The sequence below is a fragment of the Harpegnathos saltator genome, unplaced genomic scaffold (genome assembly GCF_003227715.2).
Source record: "Harpegnathos saltator strain DR-91 unplaced genomic scaffold, Hsal_v8.6 scaffold760, whole genome shotgun sequence".
Taxonomy (NCBI): Eukaryota; Metazoa; Arthropoda; class Insecta; order Hymenoptera; family Formicidae; genus Harpegnathos; species Harpegnathos saltator.
The window spans coordinates 66,347-87,668 of NW_020230605.1; the positions used below are offsets into that span (position 1 = coordinate 66,347).

The 21,322-nt window shown below is 46.9% G+C and overlaps 1 protein-coding gene across 8 annotated transcripts in view; it reads left to right on the forward strand.

Annotated features, from left to right (window-relative positions):
- Positions 1-1,865: 1,865 nt before the first annotated feature.
- The window catches only part of MESK2 (misexpression suppressor of KSR 2), a 49,393-nt gene continuing 29,936 nt past the window's right edge, over positions 1,866-21,322 (forward strand). For 5 of the 8 annotated variants that reach the window (XR_850457.3, XR_003114067.1, XM_011155065.3 and 2 more), the window contains exon 1: positions 17,348-17,766. Coding sequence is in view for 1 of the 8 variants with exons in the window: in XM_025306181.1 (XP_025161966.1) it covers positions 1,957-2,201 (245 nt within the window). In the remaining 7 variants the exon portion in view is untranslated. Of the gene's footprint in view, positions 2,202-17,346; positions 17,767-21,322 lie in introns of those variants that run through there. The other 3 variants (XM_019845262.2, XM_019845264.2, XM_025306181.1) reach the window with 2 other exon arrangements.

Genomic DNA, 21,322 nt, shown 5'->3' on the forward strand with positions numbered 1-21,322 from the left:
ATACCGATGACGCTCCGCAGCTGCAGCCGTGAATTACGAGCGCGCGCGGTCAGAGATTTAAATGAAAATTGACAATGACAAATCGTCGAGATCCGTCAAAATGGGATAGCCGCAGATATTTCCGGCTCGCTCGCGCGCGCGCCGCTACTATCATTACGCGCGGACCATTTCGCTAGGAGCCATTCACGGAGCGGGCACGACGCGGAAAAATGAAACGAGGATGCGCGCGGCCGATCGACGATCTCCCGATGAGAGAGCAGCAGTACGCGCGCAACTTCCTAGAATCATCGCGTGCCGCAGCGAGTCGCAGCGCGCTTCGCGCGCTCGAGGGAGCGGCAGGATAAGGGCATAAATTCGCACCCACCTCGCGGCATATATCGTCGCGTACTTTATGCTCGCCTCCCCCGGCTACTATATCTTTGCGTCTGGCGCGAGAAGGAGGCATCGTAAGGATCGCGAGGAAACGCAGCGAGCATTTCAATTGGTTACTTCGATGCGCGCGCGTTCGGCTACGCGCCTCTTCCGACCGTCAGCGGAATTTGCAATTCCCACGCGCGTAACATGAGGCGCCAACCTGAAACGCGCGCGCGTGTTCATATTTCCGCTGCTCCGCTAGACATCTCTACTTCCCTTTGAATTCGGGGCGGGGATGAGAGAGAGAGAGAGAGAGAGAGAGAGAGAGAGAAGAGAGTAAAAAGGAAAAAAGAAAGGAAGAGAAAAAGAAGAAGAAACGCAGGAAAGGACTCGCGCCCGCGAGCCGATAACGCCGCCGCGATGGATTCCGCGGGGGAGCAGTTTACGAAGTCGTGCATGCTGCAGGAAGTAAACTCGAAGAGGGCTTATCTGAGGAAGCCGGGCAGAGGCGACGAATAAGAAGAAGAGTGGAGGGACGCAAACTCGACACGCGGATTTGACTTCGCGCGCTCGCTTGCTAGTTTGCTCGTGCACGAGAGATCGTGTTCGACATCTTTGCGACGGCGACAACGCGTCTCTTCGTTACGGAGAACAGAATCTGCACGATCACGACGAGGTCGGCTCGAGGAAAAGAGTCGAGGTGGTCTCACACGAGATCTCCCTCTCTCTCTCTCTCTCTCTCTCTCTCTCTCTCTCTCTCTCTCTTCCTCGCGCTCGCGAGTGCGCAAAGAACGCGGGAGAAGAAGCGTTAAACTGTAATCGAATTCCAGCCGAGGAGCGGAGGGAGCGTCGCGACCGATCGTTTATTGCCGCACGCGCAGACGAATAAGGATAGTCCTCGAGTTATTTCAGTGACGAGCGTACCACGCGCTACCGACGGACAAACGCCGAGAACTCGCCAAGAGCGTCCGCGTCGCGTGATTTTCCTTTCACCACAGCACAGTCGCGATCGGACTAGTGCGCTATCGGCGATACAAAGCGAGAGAGGGAGGGGGCTTCTCCTTGAGAATTTTCTTTTGCACGGAGTCGCGCACTATGGCCAGTGCGCCACAAAAGCTCGGATAACGCGCGTTTCCTCCACCTCCTCTCTCCACGTCTCTCTTCTAGTAGTGCGCGCGCGCGCGCGCGCACGCGGTCGCGAGTCCCGCAAATCCCCCGGTCTTTACAAATCCGTTTTCAAGGTGGGTCCCAGTGCGGTCCGATGTATAATCGGTGTCGCTTTTATTCGCTCGTCGTAACAAAATTATCGCAGCGCGACGTCGACCGGCCGGCCGGCCCTCCCGTCGTAATTGTGCCATTTGCCAGGCCGACGATGTGTTTAGTCGACGAGTTCGCGTAAAAGGCGACCGTTCGCGGCCGCAGTTCGCATCGATCGTTCGGACGCAGTGGACCGTAGACGGGGCCCATCGATCGTCGCTGATCGTCGGGCGTGGATCGACGGGCGCGATCGGGATCTCGTTTCTCAAACGCGCGCGTGCGCGCGCGCGCGCAGGCGAGTGGGAAAACGCCAAGGCGCGTGGGACGGATAGAGTGAAAAGAAGGATGATTAAGAGGACACTGGCGGAGTACTCCAGGCCAACCAGGCCAAAGGTTTGGTGCCCGCGAGAGGATTATCACTCGCCCGACGATGGTATTTCCATGTCTATCACCTCCGCCTACCCGACGAGCTCGACGGCCGAGAAGAATGAGATTGCGGTTTATCGCAGCACCGAGGTGAAACGTCGAGAAGACGGTACCTTCGTCCTGCGGCCCTCAAAGGCGATAGTCACCGACGCGAAATGTCACAGGTACATTAGTTAGTAAGCCCGCGGGAAGGAGGACGAGATTATCTTATTATAGATTGGCTTGTGGCTCCAGTCGCGTCGCGCGAGATGCCGAAAAGATCGCGTTACTATTGCGGTACGTCGCGGACCGATAATTTCGGTATATCGAGATCTCTTGTAATATTCAACGTTGTGGCATCGACAGAATTTTCTCGTTTGTCAGGAATACGTAGCGACATTTGCCGAATTAATTGAGAGAAGCATATTCGGATTTATCGTCATGTCGCGTCTCTTTATAACAGCTCCGACTGGCGGATTTAGTCGGATGGAAATATTGAATAATTCGACGCTAAGCTATTATCCTGTTCGATCGACTAATTAACTAATCGCACGGTAAATGCGATATGACTCGTAACATGTGGCTTGCATAATCGTCGGGCGAAACTGTTGTATAATTTGAGGGAGGAAGATTAATTTTCTAACAGACGTCTACACAATCAGAAACTATCGACCATGGAAATACTCTTATTTTTACTCTTATTTTAATACGCTTATTTTTCTTTCACCATTTATACCTTGATATTTATCAATGCTGAAATTTTAAACCCGCATATTGTATACTGAGTATGGTGCTTATCTATGTGACAGATAAAAATGTTATCGGGTACCAAAATGAAATAAAGATTTATACAAACTGGGTAAAATTAAAACGCGTACTTTGTTGTAACGAGACAGAAAAAATAGAACGCTCAAGTCGTAGGAAATGTTTATGTATCTTAAATGTCGACATTTTTTTATCGCCTTCTATCTTAACGCTTAAACCTCCATCTCTATTCCGCGCTGAAAATCCATTTCTTATCAGTATTGGAAACTCACAGTAATATCCAACACACAGCACAAACTCCACACGTACAAAGTGTATTTAAATCGAAGAAATATTTTGCATATATTCTTGCATACATTTTCCCGTTATTTGCAAAGCTAAAAAATTTATTTCTGTTTGAAAACAGTTTATCTTGTTGTTGTTGTTTGCAATTATAATCCGTCCCGCTTACACGTGACGATTCAAGTTTTAACTATTTCCAAGTTTGGATTGCAGCTTATGTAATACTTGAGCGAAAAAATGAAATTACCATAGCAATCTAAATAAAATGAAATAAAACTGCCTGCTATTTCGCGCGAAACGGAATATTAAAGCGAAATTCCATTTAGCAACTGGCGGTTTCAGCCACGCTACGCTTTCTGTAATTTCAGCTTTGTAAGAAAACACTCGCCCCACAAATGATTTTCTTATAAAGTTAAAATTACAAAGAGGAAAAACAGGAGAGAGAGAGAGAGAGAGAGAGAGGGAGAGAGGGAGAGAGAGAGAGAGAGAGAGAGAGAGAGAGAGAGAGAGAGAGAGAGTGTGAAGTTCAAACCGCCACTTGCAAAATAAGATTCCTCTCTACAATATTCTGTCTTATTTGAAACTTTGCAAAGTTTTATTTTAATTACCACGGTAATTGCACTCCCTTGACCACACGATGAAAATTCACATCGTTTGGAAATTTCCAACTCATAAATGATTAAAAAAATGCCTATGAGTCTCTCCAACTCCCTCTCTCTCTCTCTCTCTCTCTCTCTCTCTCTCTCTCTCTCTCTCTCTCTCTCTCTCTCTCTCTCTCTCTCTCTCAAGGCTTAGCGGAAATCGCAAGTATAATTCGAGATTTTAAAGGAAAAAAAGAAAAAATACACTTAATTACGTCTTGAAGGTAGCAACGCCAGTAAAAGAATAGCTCGCGCTCGAAGCTCATGGCAAGCTGACAACTTCTAAATTGCATTTGCGGTTTTTCTATTACCTAAATAGGGAAAGGTGGAAGCGTCCGTAACATTTGAAATGAAACAAAACCGTGGCCGAGTCGGGCGAAATGAAAGCACGCCGCGGCGCCGCGACTCGTCTCCTAATGAAACAGCGTGCTCGAGAAGGAACGCCCGGGATAAAACGTGTCGGTACCCGGGTCTCGTTCTGGACGTCGTTCACGTGCACCTTCGCGTAGAATTCCTCGCTCGGTATTCCTCAACGCATGCACGTGCGTGCCATTTGTTCGGATCAGTGTCTGCCGCGGCGAGATGCAACGGCACGGATATGCGGACTCGAGAGGGATAGGAGGAGAGAAAGAGAACGAGGAGGAGAGACGTGGCTGCTGCAGTTGCGAGTCCGCAACCGCTCGACGACGGCGCTCGTATATTCTTTCAGCGCGTGTGGTCCAGACGAGATCTCACGCCTAGTGTATGTTTGCCGAAATACTACATGTATTGCCGATCGCTCAGTGAGCGAGTCGGCAAAAAGAAACCTACCGAAGAAAAACATTCTCGAGCAACAACAAGCTATCTTGGAATCGTCCTAAAACGTCCTAAAAAAGAAACAGTCTCCTTCGAATGCGGCTCCGCCGCGCCGGTTTCGCCGCGTCTGTACAATTGTCCGGTCTGATTACGTAATTCGGTACTCTCTCGCGCGGTCTACTTTCACGTTCTACCTCGGCGCGCTACGAAAACTCTGCCAAAATTATTATGTATGTACGTACATCATGCCCTGCCCAAATGCTGACTAAAAGTAACGCCTAACGGCAATTTCGATCGGAACGGCCGCGGCGGTAACTCGGGCGTACGGAAAGTCGGTGAGCCGAAATATCCCAAGGAAAGCAAGATCGCGAGACGGCGCGGTCCTTTCGCGCAGTATACAGACCACCATCTCTCGTTTCCAACCTCGAAAAAGCATCGCGGCTGCGGCGGCGGCGACCTTTGGTGGCGAAGCTCTTTCCCTTTGCTCGAAAATAAATTGGTAGGTGAACTTGCTTTCCTGAGCCCGCTCGCCCTATCCGCGCCACCCCCGCGGGACGGCAAAAGGAGCAAAAGATGCCCTGCGGCTCTTCCTTCCAGGAGCTGGACGAGCGAAAGAGGGTTTACATTGATCGGCAAATCCCATCGGTTTCGCCATTAAATATTTACCGCGAACAGGAAGCCCGGATGAAACCGCTAAGCCCGAAGGCTTTGCACCGCGCAGCGAGAGACTCTGCCGCGACCCTGTCGACCGAGGAAGCGCGCTTCAATTTTTTCCCTTTACAATCGACGCTTTATTTAACGTCATTTTGCCGAGCTACCGGGAATAAACCTTTCTGCTCATCGCTATTTCGACATTCCGTCGAGATTCTCGCTCGTGAGAAGAACTACCAACCAAAGAGTTACCAATTTATTTTTGATTGATCCTCGAGACTGTGAGAGAGACTGTCAGAAGACCGTTCGCAAGCGATACTATTTAAAAGTATAATCCGAACGTGTCGTGTGTGTATGTGTGTGTATGACTATTTATATTCTTATCAAATAAATATTCAATGATCTCTTTTCATGCATGAAACCGACCGCAATAAAATATGGATAATTTCATTTGAGATGTCTGAAATGTCTAAAATATAGCGCGCGCGCGAAGTATATCGAGGAAGATCAAGACGTGTGTGATCCACAAATTCTGTGAGGAAAAACCTTTACTCATCTTTCTATATTTCTGCTGTGTCTTAAATGTACTTAAAGAACCTCCGTCACGGACTTAGGTAGAAATGCTACTTAGAAACACACGTGTGTCAATAGTCGCCCGCTACTTTCGCGAGTGTAAGACGTATACTTCTCGCGAAACTCCGTCACACGTCCAGCTAATGTGTCGCAGCGCTATATAATTCCCTGCAATATGCACAATGTTCCGGAGAAACGCACATTGCGTACGTGTAGAGTGGAAAATTTACGAGTAATAAACAAGCGAGATTAAGCGCGCAATAAAATCGCAAATGCAAAATGCGCAGTCGCGCGAAACGCGGAAGTAAGGTAGAAAGGATTCGTGAATTTACGCAGCAAGCCCGGTCGGCCTGAAATGCCGATTATGTCAAAATGCAAACTATACTGTTTCTAAATCCTTCGACTTTCTGCCTCGTGGCGTCGTCCGTACGATTTCGTATCCTCGCATTCTCGTCTTACACGCATCACGACTTTCGGACCGCCGAAATTTGCACCGCGTCGCAATATTCGCCCCAGGACGATGGATTACTTCGACCTTGGTCCGTTGCGTCATCAACAGGATCAAAGTCCTACATCGCTGTCGATTCATTACATTTCCGCCAACTTGTTCGGAGTTTTGCCCTTAGCAATCCCTTCGCACCCTCCCTCCTCCATTCCCCTCCTCACGGCTCTTCCTCGTACTTTCGTACAACCTTCTGCAGGATGTTCGTGTACGAATGATTACTTATTCACCCACGCTCTCAAGGCGGTGCGTGCTCGATTTGTCAAGCTTGCGCGAAATCGCGCGAGTCGGCCGTTACAGCAGTCCCTAGCGCGGAGAGCGGAGCTTTCGCGAAGGTTTAGGCGGGTCCGCGCAGCAGCCTAACACACAGCGACGAGCCCGGCGACCGAGGAGGATACCGATGTGTATTTGCATAATTGTGCGTACAAATTCCAAACTTCGCTAGGAAGGATTTGCCACGTGCATGACGCCACCGTTGCGCGCGCGCGCGCGCGCGCACGCGAGGTCTAGCGGAATCGTACCCGATGAATTATTTATGCGAATACGCGTCCTTTTAAAAGCCGTCGTAATTCCATCGCGATTCCAACTCGTGCGACTGCACCGTCGACGAAGAAGCGTCGCGATGTACCGAAACGCTCCGTGTGAATAAATTAATCGATCCACCGAACTACGGCACGTGACTTTTCGAGCGACACCGATACATAATTTGGAAATTTTACCGCGAATGTTAGTTAAGAATAACGTTAAAGAATATTTATTCGGCCAGACATAGGTTGTCCCGGTTTCAATTTGCTCGATCTCTCGAGTTATAGAAGAAACTTTTTGCTTGAAACTTTTTTATCTGAATGGAATTACAAAAATATATATTCGAGCAATTTCACAGCGAGACCGTTGTTAAGATATTGTTCACGATTCCGTTAATTTACGAAATAGTAAAACAGTAAATGTGCCATTTTTATTACAATAGCCAAACAATAGTCAAACGACGAGCTATTGTAATATCTGCTTACCAAACTCTCTGTAAAAGTAACCATGCAACGTCGCGCGCGACGCATATCATTCCCAAGATCATTTAGAAATCGTCTAGTGAGATAATCTCGTCAGACAGGATTTATGTGTATTTTTTATAGCAACACTGATATGCGGCAAAAAGCATCGATCGATACAGGAAGTTCATCGACTCATCTTTTACATCTATGCGTTTCGCATACTTTATCGTGCAATAGATGTAAAGCAATCATTTATCGCTTAATACGACGGAAACAAATAGAATTCGGAGGGCTTCATTATGCCATGAAATTATGCCAAGGATAACTCAATGAAACTAATTCTCCCATGCGCATGATATCAGCAGAATTTTTAAATATACACACCTACACGATTACTCAGACACGGATTGCATAATAAATTATAAAATTGCACCTAATCTGTCCGTCACGTTTCCTCGATACATAACCGGAATCACGTTTTAGTGAATTAAATGATTGGGCAGATACGACGGGATAGAAGCGATCCGAAATCATTGTAAAAATTCTCTAGAGGAGAAAAAAAGAACAATTCATTGTACATCTTCAATGTTACGCGAATATTTCAGAGAATTTCAGAGATACGACCGATACGATTAGCGCGAGTCCCGCGCGCGATCATCCTCGTGACTCGCCATAAATCGTCGGGAATATTCTCAGTCGGACATTCCGGGTAAAAGCGCGGAATGATTACGCGCAACCGTGGGCAACGAGCGTAGAGGAAGAGGTCGTACCGGTGGCGTTTGTCTCCATTAGAATCCACCCTCCAGCGCGGTAACGCGCTCATGGCGCGTCGCCGTTCGCTCGAGACCGCGAATGCGTCTTGATCAAACGGGTATCTCATTGCGGGGGCGCATTTTAGCTGTCAAACAAATCACAAGGAACAACCGCGAAGCGTTGTGCCCGCCGCGCGAGATTTACAAAACGCGCGTAAAATACAATCTCGCGCGCGCCTCGACGCAACAAACACCCACGCCGCCGATCTTCCGCGACGCTCGTTAACCCTCTCGGCAACGGGTTCATATTTAATTCGGCTACCGACGCGACGCGACGCGACGCGGCGCCTCGGTCACGTATCTCTCGGAGAAATTTCCACGAGAAACGGGCATCATCAGACGTTGCTCGTTTTCGTCACTCGGGAACGTCTCTCGCAATTCGAAGAGAAGCAACGCTACGCGACGCTGCGTTATTACGCGACCGCCAATTATGCGAATCAGCAAATGCATAAATTGCCGTTTACGCCGAGCAACGAACGTATCTCATTGATACAGACGATTTTCGCTTTAATTTCTTTTCCCCGCCTTGTAATGCATAAAACGCGGAATACATTATCATTTATGAATTTTTTAACGGGATGCTGCGGCGCTACAGCTGAAGATAATTCAACGTACTCATACATTATTCCATGGCTATGACATATAGCCCGTGTATACGGGATACTCTAAACAAATTACTTTGGCGATTTTCAAGAGTAAAAGATCACCATGTGCGGCGGTACGGCCAAGAGCCGAACGTGTGTGAAGCTAGCGTCTCAAATGTTAGAATCTCACAAATACACGGTATATTATTTGGCATCCAGCATAGTTCCACAGTTCCAGATAGATTTTAACAATAGTTCCGATGAATTTACCGTAAAAATTTTAATTAAAAAAAATGAGATGCTAACCTCCGATACACCTGACAGCATCTAATCGTATCTCGAATATATAATCGAGGAGAAGTAAAATTCCACAGAGTTCTATAGTCTAAACACATTCTGTCAATAGTTCTGATGTGCTAAAGTTCACGTCTGTGAAGTTAGCCCCCCATTTTGAAAATTTGAAGAAAATGAGCATAGTTCTGATCGCCCCCCAAAGAATTCTAGAGTTTTCTATCAATAAAAAACAAAAGTTCCGTTGATTAAAGTGGCCAAAACACGAAATAAAGTTATGGGGGGGCCAACTTCACGATTGTGCTACTTTGATGGCAGCTTTGATGACTAGAACTCTTTCATTTCTGCTCGAATCGATTCAAGTTATAAGGAAAACCGATAGAACTCTTCGGGATGCTACCAGAATCCTGAAGAAATTGACTGATTTTCGAAAAAAATTTTTCTCTTAGAAAATTCGACATCGACGATACTTTGATGAGCTAGAACTCTTTCATTTCTGTTCGAATCGATTCAAGTCATAAGGAAAACTGATAGAACTCTTCGGGATGCTGCGAGAACTCTATAGAAATTGACCGTTTTTCGAAAAAAAAAATTTTCTCCTAATTAGACACAATAAGAGCAATTAGGAGAAAATTTTTTTTTGAAAATCGCTCAATTTCTTCAGAGTTCTGGCAGCCCCCCGAAGATTTCTACCGATTTTCCTCATAACTTGAATCGATTCGAGCAAATGGATGCCAAATAATATACCGTGTATTTGTGAGATTCTAACATTTGAGATGCTAGCTTCACACACGTAAGCGCCGAGCTGGCCGCGTGTGTGACGATATAAAATTCTGAGCGATAACGGGCAGAGCGCGGCTTTGGCGCGCTACGTCTTTGTCCGACTTTGAAAAAATAACTGTCGAGAAGAAGCCGGGAAAGTTTCGACGCGGACTGTATCTCGCGCACCTTAAGAAGGCGAGAAAGGAGCACGTTATCGTCATTTGTATCTCCGGGTTATACCCACATAAATATTAAATTCCTGGAGACACGTGTGTGCGCGCGGCCGTCTCTACGAGACAGTGAGCAAAATTGCGTATTAATATTAAATTTCCACGGAAACTTTGCGGTAACGTTGATACGGCGAGCGCGACCGATAACACGGTTAGACACCGCGGCTTAGTCTCGCCGCGACTATTTGTCGAAATTTTGCATCTTGCAAATGTTTGGCCCGATGTAATTTTTTACCCAATGGGAATATACCCAATGTTTGTTTGAAATGAAAATATCGCGTGTGAAATATTTGTAGGATTTCAAGTCAGAAGGCGACTGGGTGGTTACTCGATAACCATGAGCAATAGTTATAAAGGATTAACATGTGTCAGTCATTTCAGCGGGACAAAAGGAGGACGAAAGATTCGACCGCGTTGCAAACGAAATGAGAATGTTCGGACTTTCTCCTATCATAAATCTCAATTAAATTCTATCATGTTATTATACGCATTGACCCTACTACTTGAGAAGAGAAGTGATAACTCACGTTACTTGGGAAAAGTTCCTTGGGATATCATCAAGCGCGTATAACGAGAGAGCGCGCGAGTATAGTTAAAACAATGAAAACTTCATGAATCGATAATTCAATATCGTTACAGCTGCGCATTTTCATATCGCGCGCGGTCATAATTAAGCTCTTCAAGGCAATACCGTACTTCTCGCGACGTTACATTTTCACCGAAATTTCGTTTCCCCTTAAACGATCTCGGGCATGGCGTGGCAGCACGCCTCTCTCGTGTCCCGTAAGGAAGATCCTGTGGGCGAATTTATCGAAGAGCGCCCACGGGGAAAGCATCGTAACGCGTTGCACGTTGTATCCCAGACCGGTTGCACCTGTTTCTCTGGGGTTAGGATCCCATGGGTGCTCGTAATGGCGGTTCCGGGTATTGCCTTACGATCGCGATTATGTAAATTTTTTTCGCTGTAAGCGCACCGTACTTCCAACCCAATTGTCTTTAATTCCAAATCGCGCGCCTTGCTACCCGCTCGCGAATGCCTCGCCAAACACGACGACGAATACGGCAACGTCGGTACTGCGTTGGCAAGGATCCTCGTAACGGACGTAATTCTTCAGCGGCCTCATTACCTTCCGAGAACACGATTCGTTTTAATTTCTCAAATTACTACGCGCTGCAAATATCATTATAGCTCTCTGCGATGTGCGATATGTGTGTGTGTACATGTGTGTGCTGTTGTTAGTACACTGAAGGACCTGATATCTCATATTAATTCAATGGACGAGAACCAACACGATCTAGCGGATATTACACGTAGCGACGCGGTGATAATGCAAATACCTACTCCGATGTGGTAAACGAACTTACTTATCGATTGATCCGTCGCTGCCGCTATCCTTTTTCCCCCAATGATTATATCCTTGCTTGATCACTATCACCTGATTATAATCACTAAAACAGTCAGTTACACTGCCACTGATCATACATCAGCGAGATTTGACTGCATCTCGAGCACGAATCACAATGAGCATCATTCGATCACTCTTTACGCAGCGATCTTCAGATCACGATCACTTCGTGATTCGCATTCACCGACCGACGCGAGGCGACCGAAAGCTCTAGAAAGACGCGACGCATTACACGATGCGAGCGGACAACGGACTATTCCCGGAATATACGCGGCCGAGAGGCTACCACACACCTATTGACTCATCGCACTAATCGTCCGAATTACCGCTGCTCGAGGAATTAACCGGCAATAACGCCGGCATTATTACGACATAACCTAACACGACGCGACACGATGGACTACTATGTGTGTCGTCGACAGACGATATTACTCGCGATTAAATGCACCAACAATACTTTCCGACGTAATTACCTTTGGCACTAGCAACGTGCAAATTCATCTGCACGCGAGAATCACTTTGGACGAGCTGAATCCGCGAAAAAACGAAAAGCGATTTCGATCGACGGCAAACGACCGTTTCGCGCGCGAGAAAACTGAAGTTGGCTACACTAGCGCTATTAAGCGCGAGTAACAGAAGCGATGCTCGTTCGTGCTTCGCGCTCGCCGAGCGAGCGGTGTGTACAATGATTGTTTTTTGTCACGTCTCGAGTACTTGGGTTTGGCCGTTTCTTTGTCTCGTGCGAAGATCGCGTGTTGAATACTATCTTATTTCCCGCGAACATCGGAAAATCGAATTTAGTGATAATTTAGCAATAACGATCGTTGAATATATAATCGATTCACGGTTCGTAAAGATACGCGACGAGGATTTTTCGAGATCACTCGTGGGTATATTGTGGCACATTTATAATTATATATTTAAACATTCAGCAACTTCGATATATTCAGTTGTGAAAAGAAGGTTATGAAAAGTGATTTCCGAGTCGAACATACCTAAAGTAATATATCTAAAACTATATTTACTTGTGTTATAACTTATATCCAAAGATTGAAAATCTATCTTCTTATATTCAGATATCTTCTGTACTTATGTACCAGAGTCGAAAGTACGGTTCTAATATATTCTGCTTGTAATACAAAAATAAATTGAATAAAAATAGAAATTTTCAAAATGTAACATCATACAATTCAATGTTACATATTTACTCACCCCAATTATCTCCATATTGGAGCTTAAAATATTCAAAAATTGTTTAATATTTAATTACCTCAATATATTCTACCAGTGTTTAATCCTCATTTTTTCTTCATTTTATTTTATAATGCACATTAGACTTCTTTGTATTTCCATATAAAAAATTTGTATTTTGTATAATATAATCTGTATGTAATTTATATAATTTTACTTTAACATGTAATGTATGTGTTATTTATGTATCTTGCTTGATTGCAGATAGAATATGTGCGATAAGAAAATATTAAATAATCTGATTAAATAATTTGATAGGAATGGGTAAATGGATAATAATAGTTTATAGTCTTTATAAACGTTTTCTCATATTTTTTTATTTATTGAAGATTTCAGCAAGTCTTGGAGATCCAAAATAGGTACCTGAAATGAAATTGCAAAAAAAAAAGAATAGCATTTGTGTGCTCAATAATGCTGTATATCGTTAGAGATTGAAGAGATTGAATTTTTGTGAATTTAGATACAATCGAATCGATACAAAATAATACCGTAATAACGATAAACATCTAAATGGAAGACATCGAAAATTAGATGTTGATAAAATCAAGATGAAAGATATGTGAGATTCAAAGAGATTGTTATTACTATTAGAGACACACGCAACTACTCTTGTAAGACTCACAAGATTTGTAATTTCGACTCAGGTAATCTCCTTGTTTTCGACAAGTTCGTCAAACGTTCATCAAAATCGGAAGTTTCATTTATAAATAATTTGGCGTTTATCAATAATTTGGTACCTAGAAATGTATGATGCTCGTTATCGTTGCTTGCTTCGCTGAAATCCTGACTCTCCCATCCAGCATCTTGGCTCCCGGCTGCTCCGATGTAGCTTTGCCGACACTCCCTCGTGGCACTGTCACTAACACTCACGACTAGATACGACTCGATCGAAACGTGTGTTAATTAACGCGATACTGACGAGAGTTGTATTAAATATTTCAAGATCCGGCGGGAATGATAACGTGTCAGTACACGTCGCGGTATATGTGCGTCGCTCGCCGACTCGAATCGTAATGACTGAGAGAAGGGGAAAGTACGCAACGCACGAGGCTACTAAACATACAGCAGAAACAACAGAAATTCCTCCTCCAATCACTCATCGCCGTCGCCGCTCAAGAACAGTGATGTGTACATTCGACGGCTGGAAGATCGTAACGTCAACAAAACATTCCGAACATTCGAGACAGAGAAGAGAGAGAGAGAGAGAGAGAGAGAGAGAGAGAGGGGGGGGGAGGGGAGAGATATGGTTAAATTTAATAAAATTTAGTTCTCATGCGTCGTCTTTCTCTAATTGGCAATAATAGTAACTAATTGCGTTTCGATCTGCTGTGAAGTGCGCGTTAATCGCAATTCTTTCGGCTCTTAATATCTAATCAGGTTGTCGTTGGAATCTCGTTATTTAATACGTGTGTTTTCTTGGATTGAATTATATCTACGTGAGTGTTAATGTCACAACTGAGCAGAATTCTAAAGGCCAAGATATGTAAAGCCAGGATACAAGATTACTGAGACGCGGGCAATATATCGTATATTATAATACTATATATATATATATATCAAATCGTTTATTGCGTCAAAGATTTCCGATTTAACGAACGTTTGACAAAGTTATCAAGAGTAAAAGGATATTGAGTCGAAATTTTGAATCTACAGAACCGTTAATAATGTTCCTTGAACTATAAGTTTCATTTTTAACGTGTCAACGTTTCGAGACAATTAAATATTAAATATACAGGGTGTTCCATTTTAAATGAGCCAGGCAAAAATCTCGAAAAATATAAAAGATATTAAGAAACGTTTCAGTCAAAAGTTGTATGGTTTCAAAAAAGCATAAAACAACTATATCATTTTGTTTACAGATGGCGCCACTTTCGAGATATTCACTGATCATTACTCTTCAAAGTGACGCCATCTGTAAACAAAATGCTATAGTTGTTTTGTGTCCCCTTTAAAACCATACAACTTTTATCTAAAACGTTTCTTAGTATCTTTATATATTTTTCGAAATTTTTGTCTGGCTCACTTAAAATGAAATATCCTACATATATTAAATATTTTTAGAAATATTTTATCTTCTAAAAATATTTATATAGCACAAAATTCAAAAGATTACTCTTTGGGTCTTAGCAGATCCTCTTTCAAGTCTAAAAACATGGAGAAACTAAATAAGTAACTATCCATAATGTCGAAGTAGAATAGCCGCTTGTTACACCTCGAGATTCTCCACTGGTTCTTCAAGTTCAAGATGGGACTCGCAGGGTCAGTGCGGAGCGAAACTTTCGACTCGGATGTACTCGTGATTACATCATATCATATCGCTCGAGTGATACAAGTATGGAATGTGTAACACACATTTCGTTCTAAGCGCATTTAAATTTTATCACGAAGCATAACCGGATATCCCATATAGCTCTAAAGCCGACCCTCCTTGCGGCGATTCGTCACGGCGGTTGACAGACTAAATACCGCCCCCGACGAGTTTTTTTCTACAAAGGACCCGCTCCCTTCTGTCGCGAAGGAATACCGCATACCAGCAAGGGGGAGTATACAGGGGAAATATGTCCGCTACGTTCCGCGCGTATTATAAAGCACCCTTTGCGTATATACATACGCGGCGAGTCCGACGGTGAGGGTAACGCCCGCGGGGAGGGGGGGGGGTGACGTGCGGTAACAATATGTGTATGTATTACATAACCGAGCGGCGGGGGAGTGGCAGAAATATACATAAATATACATTTTTATGATAAATATACTCGGGAAAATATACATCACCCTGCAGAGAGGATTCCGAAGGTAAGAAGCGGCGCTCGAAAGCGGTGGTTGCGAGTGGAAGCAGGCGGGACGACAGTTCAAAGTGTGTGTCGTGTCGCATCAATGGAATTCATAAACGGATACAAGACAGATGCGACGTGCGTCTTTCTGGATATCTCGCGCCCTCTTCCTATATCCTTCGTGCCTCCTTGCGCTCCTCGTGCGAATATATCGATAGGATTTTCCAGCGATGTTGATTATTACGCTCGAATAACGAACGCGGGAACTTGGTTCGCTGCGAAGGAACGAAGGAGGAAAACATATCAAGAGACATTTCCAAGGAGCTCGTCGTAAAAACGTCTACGCAAATCTGTTACAATTTTTCGGTAATGCCAATGGTGGCAGGATGACGTACGGCGGTCATCTCTTTGAATTATCGCGCGATGCTACGCTCAGTGTGTGTTAGGATCCTTTTAACCGGACATAAATAAGGCAGCCCCGCCACGGTAATCCACGAAGCGGATTATCCAGTTGCCGGGATGGACGTAGCGGAAGACGTCCTCGTTTACTCCGCGGTGTCGTCAAGGAGGGCCCCGAGATAATAGAGAGGTTCGCGATTTTAAATCCCTCTCTCTCTCTCTCTCTCTCTCTCTCTCTCTCTCTCTCTCTCTCTCTCTCTCTCTCTCTCTCCTCGGCTCCGTACGTTTCTAGAGCAATTCCGGAGCACCGATTCCATTCGCGGAGATCTCATCGCAGCCTTCGTCTGCCTCGCATTTAATCTCTCTTTCTCCCCCCGCCCCTCCTCGTTCTCACTCTCTCTCTCTCTCTCTCTCTCTCTCTCTCTCTCTCTCTCTCTCTGCTGTGCGCGCGCTCGCTCGCCTCCGACTGAATTCCATAAAACGTAGCGCCTCTTAAACCCTCTTGAGAGCACTTCCGGTTCGTTGTTCCATTCTTCTGCTACTCAGCCCGGCTCGATTACGAGAGACAGTCGCTTAGACAGGATCCCCGGGCTCTTGCGGGCTAATCTGAGGAACAGAGTAAACGGGAGCCAATCAAAAGGTCTGGACGAGGGTAGGCGATGGAACGTGGTGCTCGGGAATGCAATTGAATTTCTGAATTGCGCTTGACGTCGCGAGGTAATTGCGAGGTGTCGAACAGATGTTTCGCATGCACGAAGACGCGACTGCTCTTTCACGATTAAATGCGCAAGCAAAGGCGCGCATTCTTTTATTCCTACGCGCATTCCTCGCGTCTGTCAATCCCGCTTACATAATATTAAGCGTATATTAAGTGCTTAAGTGCTAACACGCCGGGTAGGAAACATGCAAATTCCCTCGGCCGTATTCACGTTGAGCTGCCTGCAGCTCCGGAAAATTCTCGCGCCAGGCGTTTCGCGTGCCGCTGCTGAAGACTCAAGCATAGTCAAAGTGTTAAAAATCAACAGACACACACGTCGACGTCGAAGAACCAAACAGACAAGACGAGTGCATTTCATACGCGTCAACATCAGCATGAATCGATACAAGTCGTGCTACAGCGAGAGTCTCTATAGCCTATAGTCGTCGTCTCTCGCCCGCAAGCAAGGGTGCGCGTCCACCCCTTGGCGTGCGGCAAGGCCCAAGACTCGCGGCCTTCGACATTCAAACCTGCAGACCACAACGCGCAGAGAGTCACAGCAATTCCACCTTCTGCCTCGCGTAGACACTCGCGCCGCAGCAGTCTGATATCACGGCTTCCTGCAGCGTCGGTGTGACCCCACGAGCAAACACGAAGCTGGTCTTCGCTTCGCTTCGCGCCGTCTCTTCTTCGAGTCCGGGCGCCACTGTTACCAGAAGACCGCCTTTGAAGTTCCCTCGGTAAATGACCGACTGAACTGCCAAGGTCGCCCTCTGCTGTGTGCAGCCCCAGCGGGCAATTCTCCACGTAGGTGACAGGCAGGCAGGCAGGGTACAAGTGTCCATGACCAGATGTCGGCAGTCTATCCGTAACCGGTTCGATCCAGTGTGCACCGCGCACAAAGCAGCGCGCATTCCCATTGACCAGGCCGTAGTCGGAGCCGTGCACTCGAGCCAATGGTGATCGTGCAACGTCGTTGGGAACACACTGTGCGCTCCTTAACGTCAGTCTCGTCGCGGTGCTCCGTCTTTGCACGTCACGTCGTCACGTAGCGTAACGTAACGTAACGTTCTCGAGAAGAGAGACCGACGCGTTATCGGGAAGAGACGATCGGGCCGCGATTCAGCTGTCATCGTCGCGTACGACACGCGCGATCGATCCGAGTCACGCGAGACTCTCTCGTTTCCCTACGAGGAGGAGAGGCGCGACCGCTCGCTCAACCGATCGCCGAGCACTCACGATCCCGTCGGGGCCCCGTCGTCGTGCTAATCGCGTTTAAAGACCGCGTGGAAGCTGCAACTCTTCTTCGGTTCACGTAGCCCGCAGCGGGACCCGCGCAGAACGCAGAGGTGAGTCCTAGACCTCTCCCTCTCTTTCTCTCTCTCTCTCTCTCTCTCTCTCCCTCTCTCTCTCTCTCTCTCTCTTTCTTTCTTTCTTTCTCTTTCCCTCTATCCTTGCCCGCCTACACCCACCTGCCCTTTGTCCGCCTTCGTCATCGAACCATCCCTTCTCAGAAATCTCTCGACCACTTCGACCTATCGATCCAGCCGTCCGTTCGTCCGTCTGTCCATCTGTCTGTCTGTCTGTCTGTCTGTCTGTCTGTCTGTCTATCTGTCTGTCTGTCTATCTGTCTGTCCGTCTGTCCGTTCGTCCTTCTGTCTGTATGTCTGTTTTGTCTATCTGTCTATCTGTCTGTGATACGTCCTCTGTATGGACGTTCATGTGAGTGCGCTCCGCGGGTTATCATGTTGGTAAGCCGCGATGTGCACGCGCGCAGATCTCGTTATCATCGTCGACGACGACGACGGCGACGGCGACGGCGACGGCGACGACGGAAGTTCTCCGGCGACGCACCGTGATCAGTGACGACGATAGATGACGACGCAATTGAGTCATGTGGCGTGCTGCGACCGAAGGTCGGACCTGGTGCGCCAGATCGATCGCAACATCACCGATGTCTCGAGAGCAAACGAGTCATCTCGCGACAGCGCGATCCTCGTCGCCTCCTCGGCGACGAAGCATCAGCTTGTCAGGGCGCGAGAGAACGGTTGGCTATCGGGAAACGGGGTTATGCCGGGCGATCGATCGTTCCCCGAATGAAGTAAGACGTCGTGGAATAAGGGTTACTGCACGTCAATGCCAGTCGCGGGTTAGGATCCTCGATCACGAGCTACGAGCAGCTCGCTGGCGCGCGCGCGCTCTGTCGCGCGAACCGTGATTTATAGCGGTCGATCCTCGCCACTTGTCTCCTCCTGCGCTTTCCTCTCCCGCGCTTTTTTCAGGAAATTTCAGGATTCACGATCGCGTCTATGCTCGAAGATGTCGTCGCCTGAATGATGCATGCAAACGGCATCGTTCCCGTTGCCGAAGTTTCTGGGAACCTCGCAGCTGCGGCCCCCCGAAGCGGCTTACATAACGTTTCGAGGGAACTTTGACGAATCAATTATTATCGGTGGCTCTAACGATCTCTCAAGGGCTCTGACGATCTTTCAAATTCTTACTTAGAACCGAGTTTCAACGTTTCAATGTGACGTTTCGTCGACGCGGAACGATGAGTGCTAGGGACCAACGAGAGAGACCAGTTTCTTCGTGCACTTTGATCGCGTGCTCGTTCTTCAGAATCTTCGTGTCCCTTCTGAAGAGCGCACTGAGCAAAAGCGAGCCACCTTCCACCCATCCCGATTCCCGCTGTAACGACCGCCAGTTTCCTTAGCCGCTATCTGATCGGGGACGTAGCAGCCAGCAGCTGCTTCGACGGCGGTCATATGACGGTCGAAGCGCGCTGGATCGATGCTGTACGAGTTGGTGATGGAAAAAAATAGTCACGAGAGATACGAAAAAGAGAGAGAGAGAGAGAGAGAAAAATAGACTGTCACGCGCGATAAGATTTCCCATTGAACCGACAATCTTGTCTTTACTTTCAAAGGCGTGCATTAAACCTGGCTTTGACTTGAAAGCTGACTTTATGTCAGCCACTTTGATGGAAAATATCGCGCTAAAATGGAGCGTAAAGTGGCGCAACGTAGAAATTCTCCTGCCTAAGAACGCGTGCACGTAATGTGTAGCCTCATCTTCGCGCGTACTTTGTCACACGTTGGAGCGTATAATAAATGACGCGGAGAGAAGCGGCTCGGCAATTTGACAACCCCCTCCCAGCCCTCAGCTACCAAATTAACGCGCTCGCTTTTTTCAAACTAGAGATGTAGCGCCTCGATGGGCGCGACGTGACAGTCTGAGAGAGGCCGTAGCCGGAGGTTCATGCAATTTTCGTGCAATCACCGCAGCCAAATTGAGATCTGTCGAGTCAGAAGCGTTACCGGGTACCCGAGACGGGAAAACTCAATTATCCCGCTGTAGTTACACAGAGATTACCACTTCGATTCGCGAACAATGGCGTAAATACGTCCCGGGTATGTGTACCCTCAGATGCAACGTGTACTACGAGCAGCTCTGTTCCTAGGAGCCGTACACCCTCGGTATTAATAAAGACGTCTTGCATAGCGGACAATCGACCGCGCGTAACCTCGATAATCGCGAGCCTTATCGCGCGTCTCGTGGGTCTCGATCTGCCGGTCGCGAGTACATTCCGCCTGCGGCGTCGCCTGCGCCGTGTCGCCGTGTCGCTGAAAACGTTCTCGTATCGTAGATCAGCCGGAGGACGAGCCTCTGTTGTGTGACGTCGGGTCGGCCGATGTCGGGCGAAAAATTAGACGTCGAGAAACGGGGTTAACCCCGACGTTACACGCGAGTATCCACGCGAAAAATCAATACGCGACTCCCTTGCGGGGACGCCGCTTACAACACGCGCGCGGAAGTCCATCGGCGAATTGGCGATCACCGCGTGTGCCCCGTATCGGCGATACGCGGCGGGGCGGGAGGGGGGAGGGGAGGGGGACGGCATACGTATCGCCGGGAAGGTCCTCCTGGTCGGATCGATTTCCCGTCCACCGGATGCGAGGCCGACGTCGCAAGCGAGCCAGCCGTGCGAGCGCGCTGATCCAGCTCGCAGGCAGCCGCGGAGAGCTCGTCGGGGATACATTCGGGGAGTCCGCTCTGCGGATTCTCTCCACTGGATTACCGCTCCGTTTTCGCCGGCGCCGATCCACGACTGATCGTGCGCGCGACACGTCCGCGTGCTCGGAAGTTTTTCTCGGCCTCCCGCCGAGAAAGTGATCGGCCGGCGGCTGGCGAAACTTTCGAGGGCGTAAGCACTGCAAACCCGAGTGTGTTATTTTGACACGCTTTGAAAAGCTGAAGCTTTCTTCACGCGTCTCTTGTCGTCCGAAATCACGTCATTTGATGCATTTCGATGTATCACTTAACGCGCGTTTGAGGGGACCGGAGGATCAGATTGCTGAAAAATCATGCTTGTTTTTCGACAATATTTTGCGACGAACTGAATAAGTGTGCGAGAATGAAAATTTTAGGTATATTTGTACAACGTGTGAAGAGGAGAAAAATTTTGTTCATTAACAAATACTCATATAAATATACGAGATATATAGCTGAAATATATTCTCTTTTTTTTTTGTTTTTCAAGTTGTCGTTTTTGCAATAATACCTCGGCTCTCGGTGGTCCGATCAGAGCGAATTTTAGCTAGAAATCTTAAGGAGGCTTATCATTATCCGGCGAAGCACTGTAAAAAAAAATCGAACAAAATTAACAAAATGGCAGGCAGCTATTATTAGGAAAAAATTCAAATTTTTCAGTTCTTTTACAATAAAAAATTTAATATCCCGCAATGAAATATTTTGACGGAGTTGTCCATGGTTCACCCGAGAGCCAGATGAACAAATATTATTGCTTTAAAATTTCAAATCGATACGAAGCTCAGTCTCGGAGAAATCACTGCAAGAAGCTGAACAATAAAATTTCGAGAGAAACGCGTTTAAAATTTAAGTGGA